The sequence below is a fragment of the Sturnus vulgaris genome, chromosome 6, assembly GCF_052056855.1.
Source record: "Sturnus vulgaris isolate bStuVul1 chromosome 6, bStuVul1.hap1, whole genome shotgun sequence".
NCBI classification, from domain to species: Eukaryota; Metazoa; Chordata; class Aves; order Passeriformes; family Sturnidae; genus Sturnus; species Sturnus vulgaris.
In genome coordinates, this window is record NC_142248.1 from 12,198,478 (window position 1) to 12,223,613 (window position 25,136).

Consider the following 25,136-nt stretch of genomic DNA (forward strand, 5'->3'; position numbering starts at 1 on the left):
AATTCCCTTTAGTTCAAGCCCTCATTGGGCCCTTCATCTCAAAAAGCCAATTCCTTTGGCTTTTTATTAATTTATTTTTTGTTGTTTTTTTGAAAACTGAGCAGTAAATAAGGCATATACTGCTTTCAAAGGGTTGAAGAGCTGCTCATACTCAGTCTTTAGTGTATGCTTTTATGGGAGAGACTTTCTGAAATGGAAAGGATTGGTGTGATAAGACAGTGATTAAGATGTATCAGGAAAATAAATTATGTTCTGTGTTTCAGTTCATAACATCGAAAATAGAATATTACAGAATTAAATGTAATTGGGTTCTTTTTCTTTTTAAATTCCTCTCAGCCTGGCCCATTCAATTAAACTGTTAAAGGCAAGAAACAGCCATCTTCTCATTCATATCTGCTGATGGTTCTGCTTCTTGCTAGAGTGTTTTTGGTGTGGTAATATACTGGGAATCTTTTTTTTTCTTGCTAGAGGAAGTATTTAATCTCATTTTTATGAGCATAAAATGTTATCTCTGTTTTAAATATCCTTCATGCTTCTAATCAAGTGGTTTGCTTTCCACCTTGTGGATAGTGTGGTTTTATATGTTCTCTTTAAGGTATCTAATCTCTGCATTTGCTTTTCATTTGCTGCAGAGATAAACTTCCCTACACAAAACATTACTTCATTTTGTTTCTTTACTGAAGAACATTTTACACATCATTGCTATTCTTTTCTTGGGAAAAATTACAAATAATTTTTAAAATAAGGGTTTGTCTAATGACCTTCAAATGTACACACCAAGGTGCTCTTTATGTTGCTAAAAACATTAGTTGTGGAGCTCTTGTCACAAGTTTTTTGATGAACCTAGAAAAACCCAAGGGAATTCAGAAGCTTTATGAACAGTTTATTACCAATTTGTACTTAGTTCTCCCCTTTTTAACCTGACAAAACTGCAGAACATTTCTGATCGATTTTTTTTCCCCCAGACCATGTCCAGATAGAAAATTTGTTTGTGTTTAGCAATTTTTTAATCACTTGGGCAGGATGTTACAAGCATATTACATTGCTTAAATTTACCCTCATGCTTACCTAGAGGATTTCAGATAGTTAATTCAGTAAAAATGAAAAATGTTATGGTATTGCCTTTGCTTGGGTTTTATCAGTGTCCATCTCTTACAGGAATGATCAGTGAACTATGTCTAATAATAGCTGGTTTTCACCTTAAGTAATCCAGTGGTTCTTTTATCCTTCTGAACAGTTATTTGACATAAGTGAACTGAACTGATCCACTCAGCCTCGCTTTGCAGTGACCTGTGTTTCTGTACAGACAAGCAGTTTTGCTCATGGAGGGGGTTATGGTTGAGACATCTACCCTAAGATCTATATTATAAGAATAAAATTGTATATGTGGTGTCTCATGAAGAAAAGTCAATGTCAAGTACTAAAAGGTGTGTGTGAGATACTTTGAAAACCACAATACAGCACTAAGTGGATTACAGGTAGTGTTCATTTGATCACCAGTAGAAAGCCCACCCTCATGCAGGGTCTTGTCTCTGTCAGAAAGAGATGCTTAGAAGAAAATACCAGAACAGGGAAAGCTGTGTGTGTCTTTCTCTCTGTCCCCCTCACACTTGAAAGTTCTTGGTGCTCTCCCAGCTGCTAGAAATCTGCATCTTCCCCTGCTGAAAATGACAATAACATTGTGTGCAATAGGCTTCAGTGAAGTTTTCTTGCCTTTTTCTCCCAAATATTAATGATTTCCTGTTTCTATTTTTGCAGTGGAACATGTAGAAACCGTGAAGAAAAAAATTATTCTCTCGAACCAAGGTAAGAATGTGTCTAAATCATGCTGAAATTTTTGACACCTTTAGCTTTGCCTTTCTCCTGTGCTACACTGATTTCCTCCAGAAGAGATGGAAGCTAACACTTAAAGCTTTAATTCAAACCATTTTATCATACTGGAACAAGAATCTGAAAATGAAGCTGATTTACAGGCAAGGCTTTGCAACCATGCTCTTTCTTCATGTGATATTTTATGCAAATGGTTTGCACCTTTGTTGCATGTGTAGCGTGCATTTAAAAGCCATAAGTGGAGTGAGGCTTACTCTGAAGTTGCCACCAATTTCCAGCATATAAAAACCCTAAATGTATTAGATTTTGTGCCAATAGTAGGTACTGGGAATACTCATTAGTATTTTGAAAATTGCTTGGATAAGTTGGGTTCTCTTCTGGAGAGAATAAAATAGCTTTAGGGAAAAGTAAAAAAAACCAAAATTAATTCCTAACATAGAATGTGGTTCATTCATGCAAAGAAGCAGAGCAGCTGCAAACAGAAATAATTCAGAAATTGTTGAGTTTCCATGGGTTTAAGTACCTTTTTCTTCAGGAACTGATGGTACTTTGCATTTTTCTGGATTTTTTATCTCAGATCATATCAATATATGTATTACAGTAATGATTATTAATGATTTGAGTCTTATCACCCATGCTGTCAGTATGATGACATTTTTCTCATCTGCCTTTTATGGGTTGAATTACCAGTTCAGCCTTTAATTGTACATTAAAATATTTTGAGAAATGAGAGGAAAAACTCTTTTCTACCACTGCACACAAATATTAAAACTTTAGACATTGTGATTATATTCTTACTTGGTTGCTTGCTCATACACCCTCTCATAAGAGCCCCAGCACTGCAAATTTCTGATGTTTGCTGCCAGCCAGCAAACACACAGGAGGTTTGTGAATGCCATCAGTGATCATATTACAGCATCACCACAAATAAGTAGATAATAAAGGTCTTTCTCCTGCCGTTGTATTAATACCATACTGCATATCAATAAAAACTCCGATTTTATTGTCTTGCAGGTTTAAAAAAAAAAAAAAACGCAGGAGTTTTTCCATTAGAGTTCATTGGTATAGCAGTACACTGAATTATTTAGCTGCTTGGAACATGCTTAAACTCCCTCTCCTTGAAAATACTGACACTGTTAAACTGAGGGGGGGAACTTGTCCAGCTAATACCTGTAAAACACTCTGAGCTCTCACTAAGAGCTTTCATTTGAGAATTTCAAAATGCTCTACCAAAAAACCAAAAAGAAGTTAAAGAAAACTTTTGCATTTATTAAAAGATACCTCAAATATTCTGTTTCACAGAGAAATGCAGTATCAGTTACAGCAACTCTACAATTTACAGCAGAATCATGTACAGTGGTTTAGCTATTAACTATTATTATTAGCTATTAACTAACTTACTCTATATATAACTGACATTGTAATGGAAAAACCTGTGTTAGCTGAACTGGAATTTAAAGAGGCAGCATTGATCTTTATTGGAGAATGTGGCTGTGTCTTGTGCCTGTGCCTCTTGGCCAAAAAGAGGTCTGTTTTAGAGATGTATTTAAAGGGGTGCCCTAAATAAGTCACTGCCTTACTGTTATTTTGGGGGCTTTGGCTAAGAAAAAGAGGTTTTGCATAGAAAGGCTAAAAAACCCACACATGAAACAGGATGAAATGCTTTTTCTGTAAGCAAACCAGGTAATCTAAAATAAAAATCTAAATGATCCTTCACTCGATGGCAACTTCTGTGAAGAGGATTACTATTGGGTGTGTACATTTCCAAAGATCCCTTATTTCTAAAGGTTTCTCACTCTGCTGCCCATTTTGACTGATTTCTGGCTCCCACCTCCTGCCCACCACTCCCCAACTTTTGCTTTGAATTCTGTGAGTGGCATTCCTTTGGGAGGCTGGAGGAGGTTACAGCACAAGGTCTTTGTATCACCTTCGTTGCTCTTCCCTTTGCTCTAGGGAAGTGGGGGAGAGGTTTGGGCCTCTGTGCTGGGCAGAGGCAGATGTGGGTGGTGGGCAGGGGCAGATGTGGATGGAGGGCAGGGGCAGATGTGGATGGTGGGCAGGGGCAGATGTGGATGGAGGGCAGGGGCAGATGTGGATGGTGGGCAGGGGCAGATGTGGATGGGCAGGGGCAGATGTGGATGCTGGGCAGGGGCAGATGTGGATGGGCAGGGGCAGATGTGGATGCTGGGCAGGGGCAGATGTGGATGCTGGGCAGGGGCAGATGTGGATGCTGGGCAGGGGCAGATGTGGATGGAGGGCAGAGGCAGATGTGGATGGTGGGCAGAGACAGATGTGGATGGGCAGGGGCAGATGTGGATGCTGGGCAGGGGCAGATGTGGATGCTGGGCAGCTGTGTGGTGCCTGCTGCTGCTCTGAGCCCCTGCGGGAAGGACTCTGGGTTGGACACGGGAAGAGGGGGAGGAAAGGGCTGGAGGAGGTGGGGGGAGCCGTGTTAGTGTGTTAGTGGATAGGCTTGTTACTCTTAACTTGTGACTGCTCTCAGTGCGGGGTTTGCAAGGGCACAAAATGCCTTGCCAACATATTTTTTCTGCTTTATTTTTAACTCTTTTTCCCTTGGGGAAAAATAATTTCTGAAAGGCAAATAGGACTTGAACACTAGGCAGTAGAAAAGAGGGAGATGCTAACTTGACTGATGTTTTCTTTGAGAAGACTGGCGAATTTCAGCTTTTACCAGAAGTAATTATTTTTCACTGTAGTTTGTCTATTTGAGCCTTAGGATTTTGTTGCAGCAGGTATTCAGCCTCAGCACAGAGCTATTGCTGCCATAGTTACTGGAAGCTGCATTATGCTGTAGCAGCCGCCAGCCTCTGCATCAGCAGCAGAAGTGTTTGGGGAAGAGGGGAGGAGAATTGCACAATAGGATCCCAGAGAGCTGACAACAAAACCGGCTGGAAAAAATGTGGATTTACAGATGGTTCTTTTAGCATGCATCGTGCAAACTTTGGAGAGAAAAATGAGATGGAAAAGCAATCCGGCAGAATTGGTATATGTATATTATCTTTAGTTTAGGGTTGGTGTCTTTTTGTTGTCATTTTACTTGCAGCCTTTAATGGTTTACTTGGAGGAGGGGGTAACTGTTGACACTTCTTGCTGCATTTGGTAAGCAGAGAAATCTGCATGCTTTTATGAAATTCTCTGCAGAATTGCTTTTTTTTTTTTTTCATATGCTGTATGCTAGGGTATGCTGATCCTGTGAAAGCAAGACTTCTTGTACGTCTTGATACCTACAGAAATGAAGCTGTTTCTCTCATGTTTGTCCTGAGGTTATTTTATTTCCTGCTACAACTGTACTGAGTGTAGATTGCATGTGTGGAAAAGCAGGAATATGAGCAACAGCATGCTGTGCTCTTTTGCTGTATCTCATAGTATTCCAGTGTTTCATGTCTAAATTTAACAGTACATCTGATTTAAGATGTTTTAGATGAAAAAATTAATGATCTCTCCTATTTATTACAAAATTTAGCTAAATTCCTATGTTAACTGGATTGATACTTGTTTTTAGTTTAGTAATTCAAACATATATTACTCAAACTGATTGCTCTTTGAATTGCGTATTAGGTGATTCAGCTATGAAGTGTGCATGAATCTGTTATTTTCTTTCTGGACCATTGTCATGTCATTTTTTAGTTTAGTTTATCATGCTATTTCCATAAACCAGCAGAAATGTGCTGATATGACATAGCATGTTCAAAGGTAGAAAGGGAGCATTCTGACTTCATGTTCTTGGTCTCAGCAGTTTCTGTGAGAGACAGATCTGTATCCCAAACTAGCCAGTCATTCTGCTCTCACTGTCAGTATTTCCCAGCCAGAGGGAAAACATCCTCTTGCATTTGTGTATTATGTAAGTGGCTCTGCATGGATTTTCATTATCTTTTTGTTCCACTTCAGAAAACTCTCTGTAAGAAGCAGCTTCATAAAAAGGTATTTAATGTTCAGTCTCTGTACTCAGACCTGGCTTTACTGCTCTGCCTGATTTTTGTTTTGTACTGCTAAAAATTAGGAAATGAAGCAGAAACACTGAAATAACAGCATAACTGCAATTTGTATATAGACCTGGAACAACAGTATTTTCTTACAGAGACTTTAACCTTCCAGAGGGAGAATTGCACCAACTAGCTACATCACCTGAACAAAAGCAGAAATAATACTGCAGAGATTGCTGTGCTGTGTTAGTTTTTCCAAGGTTTAAAGTGGAGTATGGCTGTTCCTCTGTACTCTGCCTTTCTGGGGTGTAGTCACAATATGGAGCTGTGATGAATACCATCAGTTTGGCCTGCCTCGTGTTCTGCTCTGTGTGCAAACACACACGGCTGTTGGAAAGGATCTCACAGTTTCGTGTTAGTTCAGCAAAAAGCCATTACCACACACGTGAGGGAATATGCTAGTGCTGCTGAGAGCAAACAGCACATGTGCATTGTTTGTATTGCTTATTCTCTTACCCTTTGTAATGTGGGGTGGGGGTGGTTCCAGCAAGGTTGGAAAGTATAGGAAAACCTTGTGACCCTCTCACAACTGTAAACAGATGTTACCTAACTACCCCTGTGAGCATTGTCAGGTCTTTGGATTGAAACGCAATGCTGAATTGTTTCAGTCACTTAAGTGTTCTGGGTTTCAGTTTGTAAATAGTTGGAACTCTGATAAGTCAATTTTATGGGAAGATTGGCTGAGAGCTAAAAGTGGTTAGGAAGAATAAGAGACATTTTTTTCAGAGGAATTTTACCTAGTTTTAGTAAACGGTTGCAGAGCAAGATTCTTTCTCTACTGCTTTAGTATCATGCTTCTTTTCAGCCTGCTGGCAATGATTTGCTCAATTTCCTCAGTCTCATGCAGAATGATGCTAATAATGAAAAATTAATAGAAAATCAGCTCTTCTGATATTTGACTTTCTGATGTCTGATAATGCTAATGGATCCCCATCACTTCTCTTGGATGAATCTACTTTGCTTCTTTCACGTGTGTCTCAGACTAAGCAACTTGCCCAAGGTCGTGTGAGACCAGTGACAAATTTAGATTCATATTTTTCAACTTCCATGCCACCAACTTTCATAGGAATCAGAGCTTTCATATCTGTTAGTAGAAGAGGTTGAAGAGTATCTCATCACCAGGCTCTGCAGAGAGGCTGTTAGCTTTAGTGCATAGGCATCCAGAGGCACTCCTCCTCCTCCTGAAGACCTTGCAGGCCAAGGATGTGAAAGCACAGAGGTCATGTAACTGCTCCAAAATCAGAAGTGTTTTGTCCCAGACCAGTACTTCAACCTCCAGATTATATGGCTGCTCCATTAGAAAACATGGAAGACAGCCTCAAAGCTGCATTTAGGGCAAGGCTCCCTGAGAGTTACCACTGAAACCATGGGAGCTCTTCCTAAATGAGATACCTCAGATTTAAGATTATGTTTGGAAAGTGGTTCTCCTTTGGTGAACCAGTCTTGCTTTAACCTCTGAGTTTGTGTCCCTGTGGTTGGTGATGTTACAAATACCTGAACAGCTGGAGATTTGTAATTGCCATTGGAGCCTTTCAGTGCTGCAGTGTCAATTCAAACCTACTTCAGCTGAATGAGAAATGAGGCATCCCACTTCTATTTCCTGGGGATCAATTACAGTTTATCTTAGAAGGAAAAATTACAAATCACAGGGTATTGGTATCTTTGTAGTCGAGCCAAGGACAAATAGATCTTGGACCTGCACATTCTCATAATTTGTTTGTGTGGGTGACAAATAGACACAAATCACTTAGCAGATGGCAGCAGCAAAGTTTATACTGTGTTTGCACCATGACAGACAACTGAACAGAAGATATTCTCTTTCAGTTACTCTCAGCATTCCACTTAGATAAATATTAAAACAAAACAGAATTCTCTTTTTCTTGTGTGAGCAAGATTCATAGTAATATTGTAAATTATTGAAAATCTTAAAGCTTTTATGTACTAAGGCTTTCCTACTACTTATTATGAAGTGAAATGCGTGTCCTATGTAAAGGTACTCCAGGAGTTTTGTAGATTTTGGTTGCTTAATTATTTCATCTGTTCTGTCTGCTAAACTATCACACAAAATCAAGTTTTTGCTGTAGAAATGGTTGCTTTCAGCACATGCTTACATTTCTAAATTGAGATGTTAAATTATTCCTGTGTAAAAAAGGTCAAACACTCTTTTCATATAGATGACCTTGTATTGGTAGTGATTTTACAAACTACATAATATTTCCAAAGATTTTCTTTGAAATTATATTTTTGGAGGTTTTTTGACCTTCAGGGACTCTTTAGAGTTTTAGTGTCTTTGATTGCTTTAGAAGTATAATAAATACATTATTTACTTTCTTAGTAAAATATGATTAAAACATTTTTTCAAGACTCAAAGGTTTAATTTTATGAGGTTATATATAATAATACAGTGTTTAGTAGACAAAGATCATATATCACCTTTAGATATAATCTAATTTTAATGTTAAGAATTTCTTGATGGTAGCATGTGGAGAAGTAGAATATAAATGTCTTTCAGAGGGCTCAGTATCTTGAATATTATAACGCATTATGGTAAGAATAGATACTATTTTGATTGTTGTTCTGTGTGTGCAAAATTTAGGCACACAGTCAGGAGCTAAACATCTTGGAGAAAACAGTAAAGCAGTTTTTCACAGGCTAGTCACTTCTCTGATCACAATTCTGCTCCAAATATAGAAGCAGTAACCTGATATAGTTCTTGCATCCAATGGAGATTTGGGTGATCAAGGTCTTTCCCTGGAACTGCCAGGGACTGTCAGTGTAATCCTAACAATGCCTGTAAATATTTCTAAGTTGGAGTTTTGGTCTGAAAACAAAGACTGTTGGTAAAGCACTTTGAAGTACTTAGATGACAAATATCTTACACAGTGGTTATAAAATTGTATAACTTAAAAACAACCCCCTCCCCAGTTTCACTTGTGGAAGGCTACAGCAAAATGAAAAGTGACAGTATTTTTTTAAAATTCTTTTTGCTATTATCTTTCTGGCAATGGAATTACCTGCTTCACTACTAGAGCTTTCATGTTTTCTGGCATTTATGACACTTAGAGGGTTGCAGCCTGCTGTGACGTGCATAAACACAGCTATGAGTTTTTGGCATAATGCACCCTTATTGCACAAAACAACGTCTTGAATGTTGTCTGTCTTTCTTTATTGAGATGACTTCTTTTATTACAAATAATATTTGTTTCTGGTTTAAATTCACTGTCAATATTTCTAACAGCAGGGAAATAGATGCTGTGCATGAAGAGTACAAGCAGAAACTGAGAGACCTGGAAGCTTTCCACAGAAAACAAATTCAACGACAGCAGCTCTATGTTGAGGATTTAAAGCAGCAGATTCTGAGAGGACAGATCAAAGCAGAGCAGGAACTAGAAAATGACCAAGCACTCATCAACCAGCAAATCCAAGAAAGTGAGTACCTGCCTCTTCCCCTGCTTCTATTCCCTTCTATTACTGCATGCTTTCATCCTCTCAATATTTCTTGTCCTAGTGATGCTTTTTTTTTTTTTTTTAATGAGTGGAACTTCTATTATGGCTAATTACTGTATTTCTCCTACAATTGCCTTTCCCTTGAGAACAGTTACTGAGCTTTGATTAACAGAACTAAAGGTCTTCCTTTGCAGTGCTCCAGCAGCACTGTTTAATTAGCACTGCAGGTCACTGCTGGCAGGGACAGCACCAGCTACTCCCCTGTGGCTCTGAGCCTCTCCTCTCCAGGCTGATCCAATCCTGCCTCCCTGCAGCCCTGGTTCTGGTGCTCTCTGGTTTGTCTTCTAATCAATGAGTTGATCTAGGTTTCAATGTCTCACACCAAAACTTATGCAGTCAGCTGTCTTTTAATTCTGCCAGCCACAATGAAGAGATTAAAAGGAAATTGTTTTGATGGGATATAGCAGAAGAATATGCAGAGACAAAAATCAGAAGTTTCCTGTAGAAAATCAGGCGAGTTTCCTCAAAACACCTTTGTTTTGTGGTTCTGTAGACTTGTTCTCTGCTTCCCTCTAGTTCTGCTGTTTTCACTGTGTTCATGCAAAGCTTAGCCAGGCAGGTAGTTTTTGCCAGCCAAATACAATTCTTTACTTGGCAACCCACTAAAGTTCTTTGCCTTTTCTGTGCCCTCTGTGGCTCAGCTCCTGACAGAGGCAAGTTTGTGAGCAGAGATTAATTAGCATCTTAAGCTTGCAGCTCTCCTGCAGGGAAACTGATCTGCCAAATATTCTGCTTACTAAAATTATGCTAAGGAGAACATGTCTGGAAACAAAGCTGAGGAAAAAAAGCTTTGTATGTGAAAACTAAAAACGTTATTAAGAAAAATTAACTAACAAAATGACAAAAATGCTTCCCTTTTATCCATAGAGCTAGAATTGCCACCTCTGGGCATGTGCTCTATGCAGAGCTGCCAACATAAGCAGGACAGGAGACTCATTGTGGTGGGGATCACTAATGAAGTATGTTTAACAAAGTCAGTATTCATCAAGCAAGTGATACCTACAATGTCTCTGCACTAATGATTTCTTGCATTAGGGAAACTTCCAGAGCCCCAAATTCCTCAGCTGTGCAGAGCTGCAGGTATCCCTCACTCATCACATCAAACTTGAATATCTCTTAATTCCTATATCCCTGAATAAGCAATGAAACATTGCTTATTTAGTAAAGGACTGCATATTGAAAGTAAGCTCAGCCAAAAAAACAATGCTGCTAGTAAGACAGCAGTGCTTTGGGAAACTTTAGTTCTTTGAGAAATGCTCCACATGTAAAGGAACCTGGCCTGAGATTTTTACATTGCTTGTTCAGCAATGGATGGTTGGTTTTGTTTGTTTGCTTTGAGAGCTGAATATGTATATTTTTATACCAGCATAAAATATCTGCTTCATTAAGAGAACATGTTCAAGCCATCAGATACAGTCTGATCATGGTGATCTCAATAATCCCTTTTTTTATTACAGTTCATCATAGCTCAGATTGAAGCTGGTGTGCTCTGAAAAATCTCTAAGCACATCCATTCCTTGCATTGAATAAAAGTAATCCTGCATCCAGGGTTTAAAACAAATCAGCCTGGTTCTGTTCTCTACTGCACCCTCACTGACTGCAAAGATCAGGTTCTGAATATTTAGAGAAGACTAAGTGTGTAAGCAGAGGTAACATATTTTGTTATCAAGTTAGGTTAATCACTTGCAATGTGAACATATTTGGCATTTATGAACTGTAGGGGTCATTAACAGAAGCAGAGAATCTAATTCTTTTTGTGAAGTAGAGTGGTAATTCTGTGAAAAATACACATTGACTGGTGGTATGAGCTTGTGCTTTCTGAATTGCCATAATAGCTGAAGGTTGTGTTGGCTTCACCTGCATCTTTGCCAAGACAGTATTTGTTTTATTTCATGCACATTTAACTAGTTGATCTTTAAAGTTCCTTCCAACCCAAGCCATTTAAAGATTCTGTAATTTTATGATTACATGCTAAGATATGTGGGTTCCCATCAGGATGTTTTGGCAAGTGCTCCTTGGGGCAGTCACAGCTGCCAGAGACAGCAAATTTGTGGTTGTTGCTCTACCTCAGCCAGGTGCCACACAGGGATGGTTTTGCTTGGAAAGTTTTTATCTGATGCATTTAGAAAGGCTGTCAGAACTGTCTGGCAGGTGGCCATCTGATGACATCCTTGTGGCCTTGTCTGGAGGGCTGCATCCCCACCCACAGCACTGGTGGCTGTCAGCTGCCCTGAAAATGAGGCCCATCCAAGAGGGGCATGGGCAGCTCCAGCCTCCAGGCTTGCTGAGCTTGCCACCAACAGTGAGCACAAAAAATTGTCATTTCCTGGGCTAAACAAAGCCCATTAGTATGACTCTGGGCTCCCTCATTTGCCATTTCCAGCATGCCATCCCACTTTGCAGGTGGGTTTTTTCATTTAGTCAAGTTAAAGAGGAAAGAATAGGAGCAAAAGGCACAAAGAAACGTTGGGTTCACAAACATTTGTGCAACCCTTAATTCTGCTTCCAGTGCACATACATTCTTTACCATAAAAAGTTTAATATAGGACTTCAGAATAATTAAAGCAGAAGTAGTAGCATATTTCACAGAAGAAAAGCTAATGAAGTCATGCTTCTCTACTGTGAATATATACCCTGTGTCTGAAAAGTGCACAGAATTGAACTCAGGTCTTTTCATGCTTCCACTGTATTTTAACAAAATTGAGGTAATATTTGAGTGTAATCTTTAAGAAATTGCCATCTGTTCTACATTTTTCTTACAGAAAAGGTCTTAACCACGAGTCTCCTTCGCTGTATTAGCCAAGCTCCTGCTTATATCCTGCAGTTGCTACCTGAGTCCTTAACCAGATGAAAAGGCTTTTAGTTATCAATGAAGTAGAGCCACAGTACATTTTTCTTTAAATAGCTTGTCAAGTCTCTACATGCATAGAGATTCTGTTCTCAAATGACCTCTAAAGGCTGATTAAATTCAGAAACAAGATAGTAACAAATAATGTTTTTTCCTATGATTTTTACTTTCTTTCAATCATTGTTTTGTTTACAGACCAGCAGTGGCTTATAAATGAGAATAAACGTCTGGCTGCTCTTCAGCAGCAGCAGAGGGAGTTTGCAGTGCAAACAGAGTCTACACTGTGTGCAGAGGCTGAGGTGCAGAGCCCCTCTGGGCTGGAAACCTGCCTTTCCCTGCTACAGCAGAACAAGAAGAGACTGGTGCAGCTGGAGCTCTTGCAAAGGTATTCCTTAAAAAAGGCTGAAAGAAACATAAGACGGAAAAAGGTCAAGTTCCGGCTGGAAAGGATAGTCAAGAAGCAGAAGCTGTTGGAAGCCAAGCAAAACCTAGAGCAGCTGGAAGCTAGCTGCTGGCTCAGTGAAGAGTGTGTGAAACCACCCCAAGTCCTGAGTGATAATATTGCTGCATGGCCCTCTTTGGGTGACCACTTGCAAAAGAGACAGAAATCGTCGGGTTCGAGCTCCTTGCAGCGTTTGCTCTATAACTCGTACCTGCCCCAGGTACCCAGGTAAGTTAACATCTGCCAAATCCTCTGCACTTTCAAAAGTAATGTAAATTCAAGGTATTTTCAGTGGCCAACTATAATCCTGAATGCCTTTCAATGTATTGGAAAAAATCCCCAATTTTGCAATGTCAGTGAACCCACTATACTGTACATCAAGCTGGAGCTGTTTGTCCTTTTCCCCTGGGTTTGTACAGTACATTCCTTACTTATCGATTTCACATGGTCTTTCTCACTTCTTTACATTTCTCTCTCAAGCCTTGCTGAACTTTCTACCTCTTTGAGAAAGCTTTTTAGAAGTGGCTTAACTTTTGTTGTTGCCTTGTTCAGACTGTTGGTAAATACTAATTTCTGCACAATTTTATCTTGATCATCCTCAAACTCTTCAGAATATCAGTATCTTTGGGGTGATTATGGATAGGACTTTTATACTGCCTTTCTATACAGCCTTCTCAAGCTAAATTAATATCTCTGTGCAATGCTAAAATGTTGGGATGCTACAGTGTCTATCACAGCATGGTCCTTAGCTATTTCCACAGCAGAAAATAGTTAAACTCTGTTAAGTGGATTTCTGTGACTTAGAACTATCTTTTATTTTTAATTAACATTTACAGCTACTTGAGATTCAACATGAAGCTATACCTCATAGCATTTGAGCTATTTCTTTGTGTGCAGAGCATCTTCCCAGATAGCAAGGAGATTTTATAACTAGTCACAGAATTTATTTTTTTTTATTCCCTGCTAGAATTGGATTTTGAAAGGTGTTAAGATTATTGTTTCATTAATTGTTATTCTTATTTGCAAGATGTTACTGTGGTAGAAACCTTACTACATTATTCATGCAAGGATTGAACTTTATTTCTTCTTTATTTCCACAGCTGTTTTCCAAAGAGGGAGTCTGTCTCAAAGTTATCTACCTCACCAAATATTGATCAATACTGTAAAGGTAGTACAACAGAGAGGTTGTCACCTGTAGAATACCTGTACAGAAGTGGTAAAGACATTTCTGGGAGTGATGACCTTAATGATGAAAAGGGAATCTCCTTTTCAGTCCAGAGGCAGCTAACTGAAAAACAAAAAATATCTTCAATTGAAAATAAAAAACTAACAGAGAAAGACTCTAATGATTCGGCTATCATGGCTTATATCAATAAAAATCATAAAAGAATTGAGAAGTTGGATGACACCTCACGGCAAGCTGGATCTCAAAACCAGACTTCTAAAGGTTCCTCTCCTGATCTTTTTAAGGAGAAAGATGAGCCTAAAACCCTTATTACAGGGAGAAGAATGACAAAATCAAAGGTGCTAGGAGATTTAAGTCAGCCTGCCAGTAGCAATGTAGCACAAAATAAAGCTCAGGTATCCAATAAAAAGATTAGAACGGATATCAATGGAAAAGGCCACAGGTCTTCTCCAGAAAACTTTCCTAAACAAATGAAGAAAACAGTTTATGGAAATCCACCATCACTCCATCTAAACCAAACAGTCAAGAACTGGAAGAGAGAAGCAAACTCAGCCTTGCCAAGTCATGAGAGATCATCAGTGGAACAGAAAGAATTTCTGATGGCAGCAACATCAGTAGGAAATCTCACTAAGATGAACTCACAGACACCACTCTCTTATGTTGAAAAGAAGTGGCACAGTGCTGAGATACTGAGTGCTGGAGTGTCTAAGACAGCCACAGATGTGCTGGGGAACTGGCAAGAGGATGATGAAAATGAGATTTCTGATACTGACAGTTCCTATTCTGTAGATTCACTCTCCTGTGCTTATGTAAAAGCTTACCCAGAGAAACTGAAAATGGAAGATTTTGACAGAAATAAATGTCTTGCCAACCCAGAAGACTCTGAGAGCGATGACAGTCAAATGTCACAAGACTCTCTGATAGAAAAGGAAAATAAAGCCAAAAAGCAAAATACAAGCCAATTTTACAAGTTAAAGGCCCATCATGAGCCAGCAAAGCTTTACAAAAGCAGAACCGAGAACCATATTTCATCTTTGGTGACATCATATGCATCTCGTAGGAGACTGGGAAAGGCTGAAAGAAGCTTTTCTCTGGATAGCTTAGCTGATGGAGAAGAGATGCCAGCAGAAGATCTGGTAGAAGAATCCAAATCTGACTCATCTGATGAAGTGCCAGCAGAGATTTTCTGGAAGTTACAAACTCCTAAATTGCCAGCTACACAGATGGAGGAAGACCATGAATCCAGGACCTGCAACAGAGATACAGAAGGGACCAATTATGATCTGAAGCTGAGCAGTTCCTTTTATTTGAACACCAAGCCACAGACTGCTTCCAGTAATGCTTGCAGGCAGTTGCTGAAGGGGACAAAAGTCTCCTTTGTAGAACAAGAAAGGTCTCTTGAAAGAAGACTCTATTATACAAGTGGAAATCCTTTACATACTAATGATGCCTGGTCTTCCTGTGACTCTAAGGTTGACACCAGCAACCCCAGGATAACAGCATCTTCTTCCCATGAAAACCTGGAATTTCAAGATGCTCATCTGTGCTCTTTGAGCAAACCAGAACTTTGGCTAAAGAAAGATGATCTAAAGCAGTCAGCTGCTGAGGTTTCTTTTGTTTCTGGCTCTAAGCAGATTCACAGCATTACTCACGGTCCTCATGTAAACCAAATAAACTCAGTTTTCTCCTCTGACACATTGGACGTACCTTTACCTGAAACAACAACTGCAAGCGGGGCTTCTGAGAGTGGATCATTAAGTAAGATTTTTAAGGGATGGACAAACTCTAATGAAAATTCTTCCTTGAAATCTCAAAATGGAATGTCCTCATTTGTTAGTTCAGTAGGACCAAGTTCCTCTTTCATTCCTACTTCAGCAGAGCATGATTATTATGAACATTCAAGGTCACAGTATCCTGAACAAGAACAACTGGGAGAATTGTCTGCTTACAAGTCTGCTCCTGAACGTGCAGAAACATTCAGCTGTTTGGAAAGTACATCCACTGCAGACTGCTTGTCACTGGTATCTAAGAAAGAGGAGAGTTCTCTCCCCACAACTCATCCAGAGCTGCCAAAAGATCACACTCTGAAAAAACCACCTTTTATCTCTGTGTTGCCTGTGCATATTGTGGAGCAGAGGAATGGCTGTGTAGATGCAGATTTAGAAGATGACTTAGTCCGAACTTTTGAAAAAGATGAGCTTGACAATGACTACAATATATTGATGACAAAATCAAGTGTGACAGATTCAGGCAGTGGAAGTGCATCTCTCAGTGCACCTGCTGCTGAGTGTTCTATGGGGCTTGCTCATACTATGACCTCAACACAGACATCTGCAGTAAAACACATCCAGTTTGGAAACTGCAGGCAACTTTTTCCTGTACAAAAAATACCAACATGTTGCAATGAAGGTTTCTTTCTCAGTGATTTAACAAACAAGAACTGCTCTCTAGTGAGCAGTTACAATCTCCAGACTCTGGCTGGACAAGGAGCAGAACCAGCTGATACAGAAGAACCCCCGAGGTCTGGGGAGAGTAATCTGGAAACAATGCAAGAAACAGATCGTGAGCAAACACCTGCAGAAGTAGCAGCAGAGACAGATTTTTCCTCACAGAAGACAACATATCAACGTCACCCTTTAGTTGCTGCTGCCAGTGCAAGCTATGACCAGTCTGCAACACCCATAGAGATGTCTCAAAAAGAGAGAATCTGTATGGAAATCAGCACAGATAGCTTGGCAGACATTGTGCCAGAGGTGCCTTCGTTCAGAGATCATGAAGAATACATATCAAAGGATGAAGGCTTGTCTTCACTAAATCATTATGAATTCAAACCTGATTCAAAGGATTGTTCCCCTGACAGTGCTCTAGCAGACAATCAGGCAAGTTGCTTATCCCAGCAAAATTCAGAAAATTATATATTATGCACTGATAACATAAGAGAAGAAAGCAGTGAAAGCAAAGAACAAAATGTATTGAATTCTCAGGCTGTATTTCAGAAAGAATTTTCATCCAAATACAAAAACCTAGTGGTAAATGAAGTAAGTTATTTCCTACTGAATGTAAATGGGAAAAACACCAAGTACTTTCCTGCTGCTATTTGTGAGAATACAAATGATTTTCTCCCAGAATCTAATTCAAGCCTATTTTACAAAGTTTCAACAAAAGCAAATTTTTTTCAAAGTGCATCTGAGACTGAAAATTATGATAAACCATTGGAGCATGCCACAATAGTGAAAGGAGATTGTGATGCTACATCTAATCTTACAGTGGAAGTCAGTGTCACAGAAAGTTGTTCTGATGCACATTCTGGCTGCCTTTGCCCAACATGCTCTTCAAAATCAACAGGGCAGAAAAACACTACACATAAGACAACTGATATTTCTGCAGAATTTGATGCCTCTGTTCTCTTGGAAACAGAAACACAGAACAAATCATTACTTGAGTCTAGAAAAGAGAAAGAAACATTTTTTGAAAGTAATTGCCCAGAGGACATCTTTCGTGCTGAACATGATGCAAATACAGAGTTGGGAAGGGTATTTGAATGCAACACAAACGCATCAGCTGTTATTTCTCAAGAGGAGAGATTATATAAAAATAAAGAATCCAAAATTTTCAGAAACAAAGAAACGGATCCAGAAGAAGCCACGGCTCCTTATCAGAATACAGGGACAGCCAGGGACGAAGAAATAATAAAATCAATTAATAATGCAAGCGACTTAGAAAAAAATGCATTGGAAAAGTGCATTAAATCCAGAAACACTGAAAGTTTACCTGACAGACCAGTAGCCCAAGTCCAAAGTGTAACTGAAGACACGAGTGGAAAGAATTTTAAAGACATTGGTCTAATTCAGAATCCAAAGAAACCTACTGATATTGCAGCTTGTGAAGTTCTCTGTGAGTTTAATACAAATCTGTGCCTGACACATCAAGAGGTGGACAAAGATGAACTGCAGGAAGCCAGCACAGGGGCAGAACATACTCAGGAATCAAAAGCTCTTGTGCATTCTGATAGTCAACTTGAAACAAGCAGCTTTTGCCAAAAAGGAAAAAGTGAGAAAATAGAACTAGGTATTTATTCAACAGAGCTTTCTGTTGCTCCCAAAACCACTCCTTCAGCTGTGTGTTCCCACACAACAGGTACTATTCAGAATACTTTGGGATTCCTTGATACTTGCAAAGGGCTTTTACAGACAAATGGAACAACAGAGAATGTAGCTGAAGCAATACTAACCCCAAGGAAGCAAGGAAATATCTCAGCAAAAATTGAAAATGAGGGACAAATAAATTCTAACAGTTTAATTGAGCATTGTGTACCAAACTGTTTGCCCCAGGAAGACAAGGTTAATGAAGGTGAAGTGACTGGGAGTGAAGAACAAATTACCACAACAAACACTGAGGAGCTGGTTATTACAAGGCAAGAAGACATATGCACAGAGGAAAATGTTTATTTTAATGAACAGTCTCCAGCTCTGCATCAAATGTATGGAGACAAAGGTGACAAAGAAGAAATTTTAGATCAATTTAAGATCCCTGAAAGGTACCTGATGGCTTCTGAAGTAGAGCCAAATATACTGTTAGAAGATGATTCAAGATACCATGACCCTACTGAAATGAGTGAGGATGGTGACTCAGTGGACTCTGCTACAAAGATAGAAAATGTCACTGATGCATGTGAATATTCAGTTTATGATAGTGCTGGTATTGACCAGTACAGAACCGAACAAAAATTTACAAGTCTCGACAGACACACGTATATGAGTTGCTCTGTGCAATCTCCTCAGCATGGCACTTCAAAAAACTTAAATGTAGGTGTAATTCGAAGAAGTTCTGATATTTGTGAATTGGATCAAGTAGGCTCCAGAGCTGAGGAAGAGAAAGTGCAATTGATGAAGCTAGTAGAAATGGCCAAAGCAGACAAACAAAAGGAGTTATTTGTAGAAAACACAGAGGAGGTAGAACTGATCTTTTTAGAAAACCTGGATGAACTCTTCCCTGAAAACAAAGGCAGCTACCAAATGACCCATGATGACAGCAGATTAGATGAAATATTAAGAGAAAGCCAGTGGATATCTACCAGCTTTTCTGGAAATAATGAAGACATTAGCAAGCAACAAAATCCACCAGCATCACAGAAGTGTACAGAAAAAAACCAAGAACTTCAAGACTCCCCATGCCAGTCTGTCAATCAGCCTTTACATCTTGGAGGAAGTGATGATTCCCATCTTGCTCAAGATGTTCCCACGGCACTGAAAGGATGTGCAAAACCATCTAACAGCAACCTTGGAGCTGGAGCTGTTCTGCCTTACTATGAAACTCTAATGGAGAGTGAGATTGGTGTTGGCACATCTGTTACAGCCAACAAAATGGGAGAAGATGAACATCTTCCAGGTAAAACACAAAGTAAGAATGTAGCTCTTCTGCAAACCAGAACCATGCAGCAGAGCCAGGAGGAAGAATTCTCTGTATTTAAAAATGGACCTGATTATGCCATATCTGTGCACCCTGTCAACGAGAACAGCTCTTTCACTCCCTACAGTGCAGGTGGTCTTGAGTCTGGAACTGCTGTACTTCAGCAAAGGGCCAATGGAAGCTCATTATTCTTGGAAAGATTAGATTTTTCTGAAGATATAATGCAGGATATTAATAATGCTCATGGAGAACACAGTATGGATTTAATAGTTAATAAATTATTAAATGACTGCCTTAATTCCATAGAAGATACAGCCCAAGAGGTAAAGGATACCACTGATTCTGATTCACCAGTGTTGGATACTTCAAACCTGCTGTCTTCCTCAGAGAAAGAAGTGATGGAAGACATAGGGGTGGGAAAAACCCACTCTTTACTAGAAAGCTCTACCCAAAAAATATTTCAGAATACAACTCAGAAAGTACCTCACTTGGGGGCCTCATCAGTGCATGATGAGAAGACATTTTTAAGTGCAAGCTATCCTACAGCAAACAGTAAATGTGAAAACGCTGGTGTGGCTGGGTATCAGCATGAGCCCACAGAAAACCAGGAACATGGGGCTTCTGCAGAGTGCTCTGCAGACCCACCAGGCAACACTGTTTCTGAGAAGGCTTCAGCCCTTTCAGAAGACCTGATCAAGTCTCCAAAGGAAAATCCACATTATAGTAAAGACTTTCTAAATTATAATAGGAACTTGGGCACTTCTGAACCTTCTCCTGGTCTTCTGAATTGTCCAGCATCATCTGCAGGTAGTTTAATTGTCAGCAACGGAGACAAAGGAAAAAACGATATTGTTCTCTCTGAAGAAACAAAATACTTTGAAAGTGAATCAACTGATTTGAGTGTATCTGTAACTTTTCCTGGTGTTTCTCAAAAAGGAGATGGAAAGGAAAATAATTCTGCAGTTGCAGCGGCCACATATGCTCCGAGTGATAAACTCCCTGAAAAAGCTGTAGGAACAGAACAAAAGGAGAAAATTGTTCAAGGTTATTTCCAGAGTTGTGGTGACATAAAAGATAAAATTCATGAGTTCTCAGAACACTGCAGTAACACTGATAGTGTGACTGTACCAGAATCAGGTCTGCTCACTTTCCAGACCCAAGGACAGACTGGGCATAATGAATCAAAGGCTCTTCCATCACACTCTGCAGAAGACACTCCACCTGGGACAACGTTTCAAAGCTCCAAGAAATTCGGTGCTTTTAACACCTCTTCTTTACTTGGGGACTCAAAATCTCTAGTATTTAGTCAGCTTGAGAACTCACTTCAGGACAGTTGTCTGACTGAAAAAATGTCCTGCAATTCTGCTGATGTCTGCTCTGCAAAAGAAGATTTTTCCCAATCATTTGCAAGAGTCAATTACCCAGCCTTAACAGCATTCTCAGAATTTCCTTTAACTGCAAATATAGGCCATGGTGAAACTAGCACATGTGATACTTCACATTCAAATATATTGAAACAGTCTCCATTTGCTGCTTTGCAAGACACTCAATCTGATAAAGCTGTGGTATTTGACGAGCCAGTATGTGCTTCAGGAAGTATTTTACTTTCTCTTGCAAAAGAAAACAGGCATTTTCCAATGTCAGACATAGACTGTACTTCATATGAAAATTATGCTGTAGATGGGGAATCTGCATACGGAAATAACAATAAAAAACCTGACAGTGATACAAAAATTGATCAGTATCGTTGGGATAAAGTTCCACCACAAGAAGCTTGCAACAAACACATAGAGAAAATACCAAATGATAATTCTCTCTTACTACCATCATTACCTTTTTGGGATACTAGAAGGGCAATTCCTATTAAAGAGGGACAAATGAGAAATACACCTAACAGAAGCAAGGAAGAACTGCATTCAAATATTGAGGCTGAACATTTTGCAGTAAAGACAGAGCAGAGAAAAACATTAAGTAGAGAATCTGCTGAAAAGCAAACTAATGTATCCTCAAATTCTCCAAATGAATTAACAGGCTCAGAAGTTACAGTGTTGGAAAATCTGTATCCAAGAGATGTTCAAGTGGATCCTGAATATATCTGCAATTCATTTAGTCCAGCATATCCCACATACAGAAGCCCTAATCCCAGGCAACCTTATCACACTGTCTTGGGTTTTGAAAGAAACTCTGCAGATCTGCAAGATAATTGTCAGTATGGGCCTGCAGGTGAACAGATAGAACAGGTGCCAGATAGAATAAATACAGATAGAAAAGAGATTTTACTTTGCAAAAATAATATATGTTCAAGCGTTGATAGCCCTGGTGCTGATGCTGAGGCAGACAATTGTTCAGCAATGGGAGACACTATAATGAGGAATAATACTCTGAAATCAGAAAGACTCCATTTTTCTGTAAAAAATAATGAAACAACCTCCATAAAGTTTTTGACAGACAACCATGATTTAACTCCTCAAGAATCCAAATTGGTGCAACTCAGGAGCAAAAGATCATATTCTACCACACGGAGTACAAAGGGCTGTAAACAAAGTGAACTGAGACCTTATTTACAAAGTCACAGAGTATCAGCTCCAGCTATTGCTGTTTTCTCTGATACAGAATATACTTTGGAAGCTTCATCTCAGGCAGATCCTGTGTTACATCCTGCATCTAAATCACTGCAAGATTTGAATATGAGTGTCGAGCCTCCGTCACCAACTGAAGATGATTTTTATGGAATTGAAAGATTTTCAAAGCAGGAATCGAAGAAATTTTTACAAGTTAAATCTAAACCCAGATTTCAGCAAAAAATAGCACAAACTAAGAAGCTTGCAAACTGTGATCCCAAAAACTTACGAAATTTTGCAGCAAGAAGCCAAAGTAGCCAGTCTTTGAAAGACTCTGCTAGTCAATCTCCATCATCCTTGCTGCCCACAGCTTGCAGTTCCGTGTGTGCAGAAGCAAATGTCCATTCAAAGAGTGGTTCTGTAGCTCAGTGTAGTGAAGGGAAAGGAGAAGAAGCTGGATACCAGACAGAAGCTGATTTATTTTTGCAAGATAATAAAGATGTGATGCATTTTAGATCAAGTGATATCAACCCATACATTCACCCATGGCAACAAGATGGAGCTTGCAAGATTGGCTGGAAACAGTATGTTTTTGGAAGTGCAAGTGATGTCTCTTGCAATCAAATTCCTTTGAACATGGAAAATCGTAAAGTTATGAGATGTTCAAGTGTAGACAATGGATTGAACTCTCAAAATTCTCCTTTTCACTCTCATCTCAGTTCATATGCTACAGCAAAAGTTTTGTCAAGCACTTTGAGTAGCATTGAAGGTCTTCAAGAATGGGATGGTGTCAGACAAGACTTTCAATCGGCATGCTCGAGTGACAGTACCAAACAGTACAGCAACATATCCAGTGAAACATTGGAAACTAACTCAGAAAACAACACTGCTGAACTTGAGAATCCTTCTACACAACCTGGTAACTCTTCAATGCAGGTTGATGAAATTGTACTATTATATCCTTCAGAGTCTGAAAAACCTTCCAAAAAACCACCAGGGATTACACGTGAGCAAGGAACACAAACAGCAACTACAGGAAGGTATAAAAGGCAGAGAAGACATCAAAGAAGCTATACAGATGTTTCTACAAAAAAGGAGGAAACAAACAGAGATTTATTCCATCAACCTTCTTCTTGGACAAGCATGCAGAACCTGTCCATGCATCTGTCACAGCTTCTTCAGAACACTTCTGAGCTGCTGGGAAACCTTTCTCAACAGAGTATTATAGATAATAAGCAGAATGCCAAAATCAACCAAAAAGTAACTGAAGGTGCTATAAAGGCTATTAGGTCAGATAGCTGTACTCAGACAACAGCAGATGTAGGCACTCAGACTGAGATTTTGGAAAAGCCTCCAAGCAGACATGAAGAAAAACAAGCGGAAGCAAAAATGGAAAATAAATTGAGGGCAGCTCAGGCCGTAAATGTTGATTGGAAAGAAATTGGTGCAGATACAGTAGGAGAGATTCCCAAAAAGGAAGAGGAAACACCCTCTCTTGAAGAAAGGACACAAGAACAAACAGGGGTGAAAAGCCTGGGCAATTCTGACTTCCATGACAGTCTTGACAGCATTTTGGAAGACTCCTTTATGCATCTGCCTTGTTTACCCAAAACTTCCACCCCTACCTTTCATTTTCAAAAACCATCACTAAATGCACCACAGAACGTTGCTTTTGCTAGTACCAGAGCTTCACCTCTCACATCATCTTTGCCAAGTTCAGGGCAAGATGGTTCTTCATGCACTGTAGTTAGCAGCCCTACTAATAGCCCCTCTCAATCTCCATTGTCTTACACTCAGGATAAAAGAAGTGTCAGTGAAACTGAGACTCCAGCTGAAAGAAAATTTTGGTACAAGAATACCCTGCTAGTCGATAGGGCCTCTTCCCCTATTCTTACTCTTAGTGCTAGTCCCAGCAGCCAGACTGCTTTTAGCAAGTCTGTCTGCCCTGTTAAGGAACCTCTTGGATATTCCAGTGTTGCTTCAAGTCCCCTTCACACCCAGAGAAAGCTGAGGGCAGGTCAGTTCAGCATGCAACATCATGTGGACAGTTTTTCACAGACAGAAACAGACAGTGAATCAAGCACCTCTAGAGAACCCAAAAGAATCAGAAAGAAATCTGGAACTGTCTCGGATAAGAAAGCAGCCAAAGAACTTTCAGGACAGGATGGTTCAAGAGACTGGGAACAGCAGCACAGACTCAGGGTTGACACGCACACCACCATTTGTGCAGAACGGCTGTATCACTCCAGCAGCACGCTGGAGGTGTCAGGCCACAGTGAAGTTGTAACAGGGGATGTCAGAGACCAGGGCTCAGTGGCACATTCTCTTCATTGCATGTATGTTACAAGGGGTGGAAGAGGTTCTTCAGGTGGAACTGGGCACGAAAAGTATACTGGGAATTCTGATACTGCTTTGGTTCATAACTACCCTTCTCCAAATGCTGACTTATTTTTTAATCAAAAAATTAGTGCCACTTGTTCAAGTAAGACAAATGCTGGCACGTCCTCAGAACCTCTGGTAGAAGCATCTTCTCTGCAATTTCATGATTTCTTCTGGAAGAATGAGAGCTGCCCTGCCCCACTGTCTGATGTGAGCGACGTGCAGACTTCCTTCCGAGCCAACAGTACGGATTCTGTCACGGGAAGTGAATGTGACACTGAAATTCCTCTCAGCAAGAACACGACTCTTGCAAAGCCATACAGGCCTCGGAGCTACAGTCTCCGTGACTTACCCATACACAACAAATTCAGCAACTGGTGTGGTGTGAAGAGCAGCCCTCCTCCTTTGTTACTCGGCTTGAGTGGCAGCGTGAGTGATTTAAGAAGTCAGGCAGAAAAGAAGCCTGGAAGCACACAATCCACAGAGATGGAAGGGAATTACCAGTCCTGTGACAGCAGGAGCAGAGAGATCAAGAGGCTTCAGAGAGAGCGTGCCCAGATCATGTCTAGCATTCACCTGGATCTGCACCAGCATCCCCTCACAGTGGAACTGACTGAAGCAAAGCTCAATTACGGCATCGGGGAAACAGACGCCCTGCTGAGGGTGCTCCAGAGAGGAGCTGCAGATGAGCCAGGGGCAATTCCAGTGAAGCAGCAACTTTATGAAAGGTAAATTACTTAATGTAGTGTTAAGGACTTTTAATACACTTCGTGCAGCTTACATAACATTTGGTAATGAGCACTTAATCACTTAGTCACACTGAGTGAAGTATATGTGAAGACATACACTGTCAGGTTTATTTTAAAAACTGTTAAGCAATGCATTTAGGACAAAATTTTGGGGTTACTCCAAGAAAACAGGGAAAAGTGATTTGGTGTAATTCAAATCTAGTGTCAGCCACCCCACTCTT

At 39.8% G+C, this 25,136-nt stretch overlaps 1 protein-coding gene across 2 annotated transcripts in view; it reads left to right on the plus strand.

The window, feature by feature from the left end:
• STARD9 (StAR related lipid transfer domain containing 9) overlaps nucleotides 1–25,136 on the plus strand; it is a 103,539-nt gene that overhangs the window by 68,886 nt on the left and 9,517 nt on the right. The window contains exons 21-24 of one of the 2 annotated variants that reach the window (XM_088167010.1): nucleotides 1,759–1,806; nucleotides 9,073–9,263; nucleotides 12,385–12,859; nucleotides 13,732–24,894. In XM_088167010.1, the coding sequence (XP_088023136.1) occupies nucleotides 1,759–1,806; nucleotides 9,073–9,263; nucleotides 12,385–12,859; nucleotides 13,732–24,894 (11,877 nt within the window). Of the gene's footprint in view, nucleotides 1–1,758; nucleotides 1,807–4,888; nucleotides 4,951–9,072; nucleotides 9,264–12,384; nucleotides 12,860–13,731; nucleotides 24,895–25,136 lie in introns of those variants that run through there. The other variant, XM_088167011.1, reaches the window with a different exon arrangement.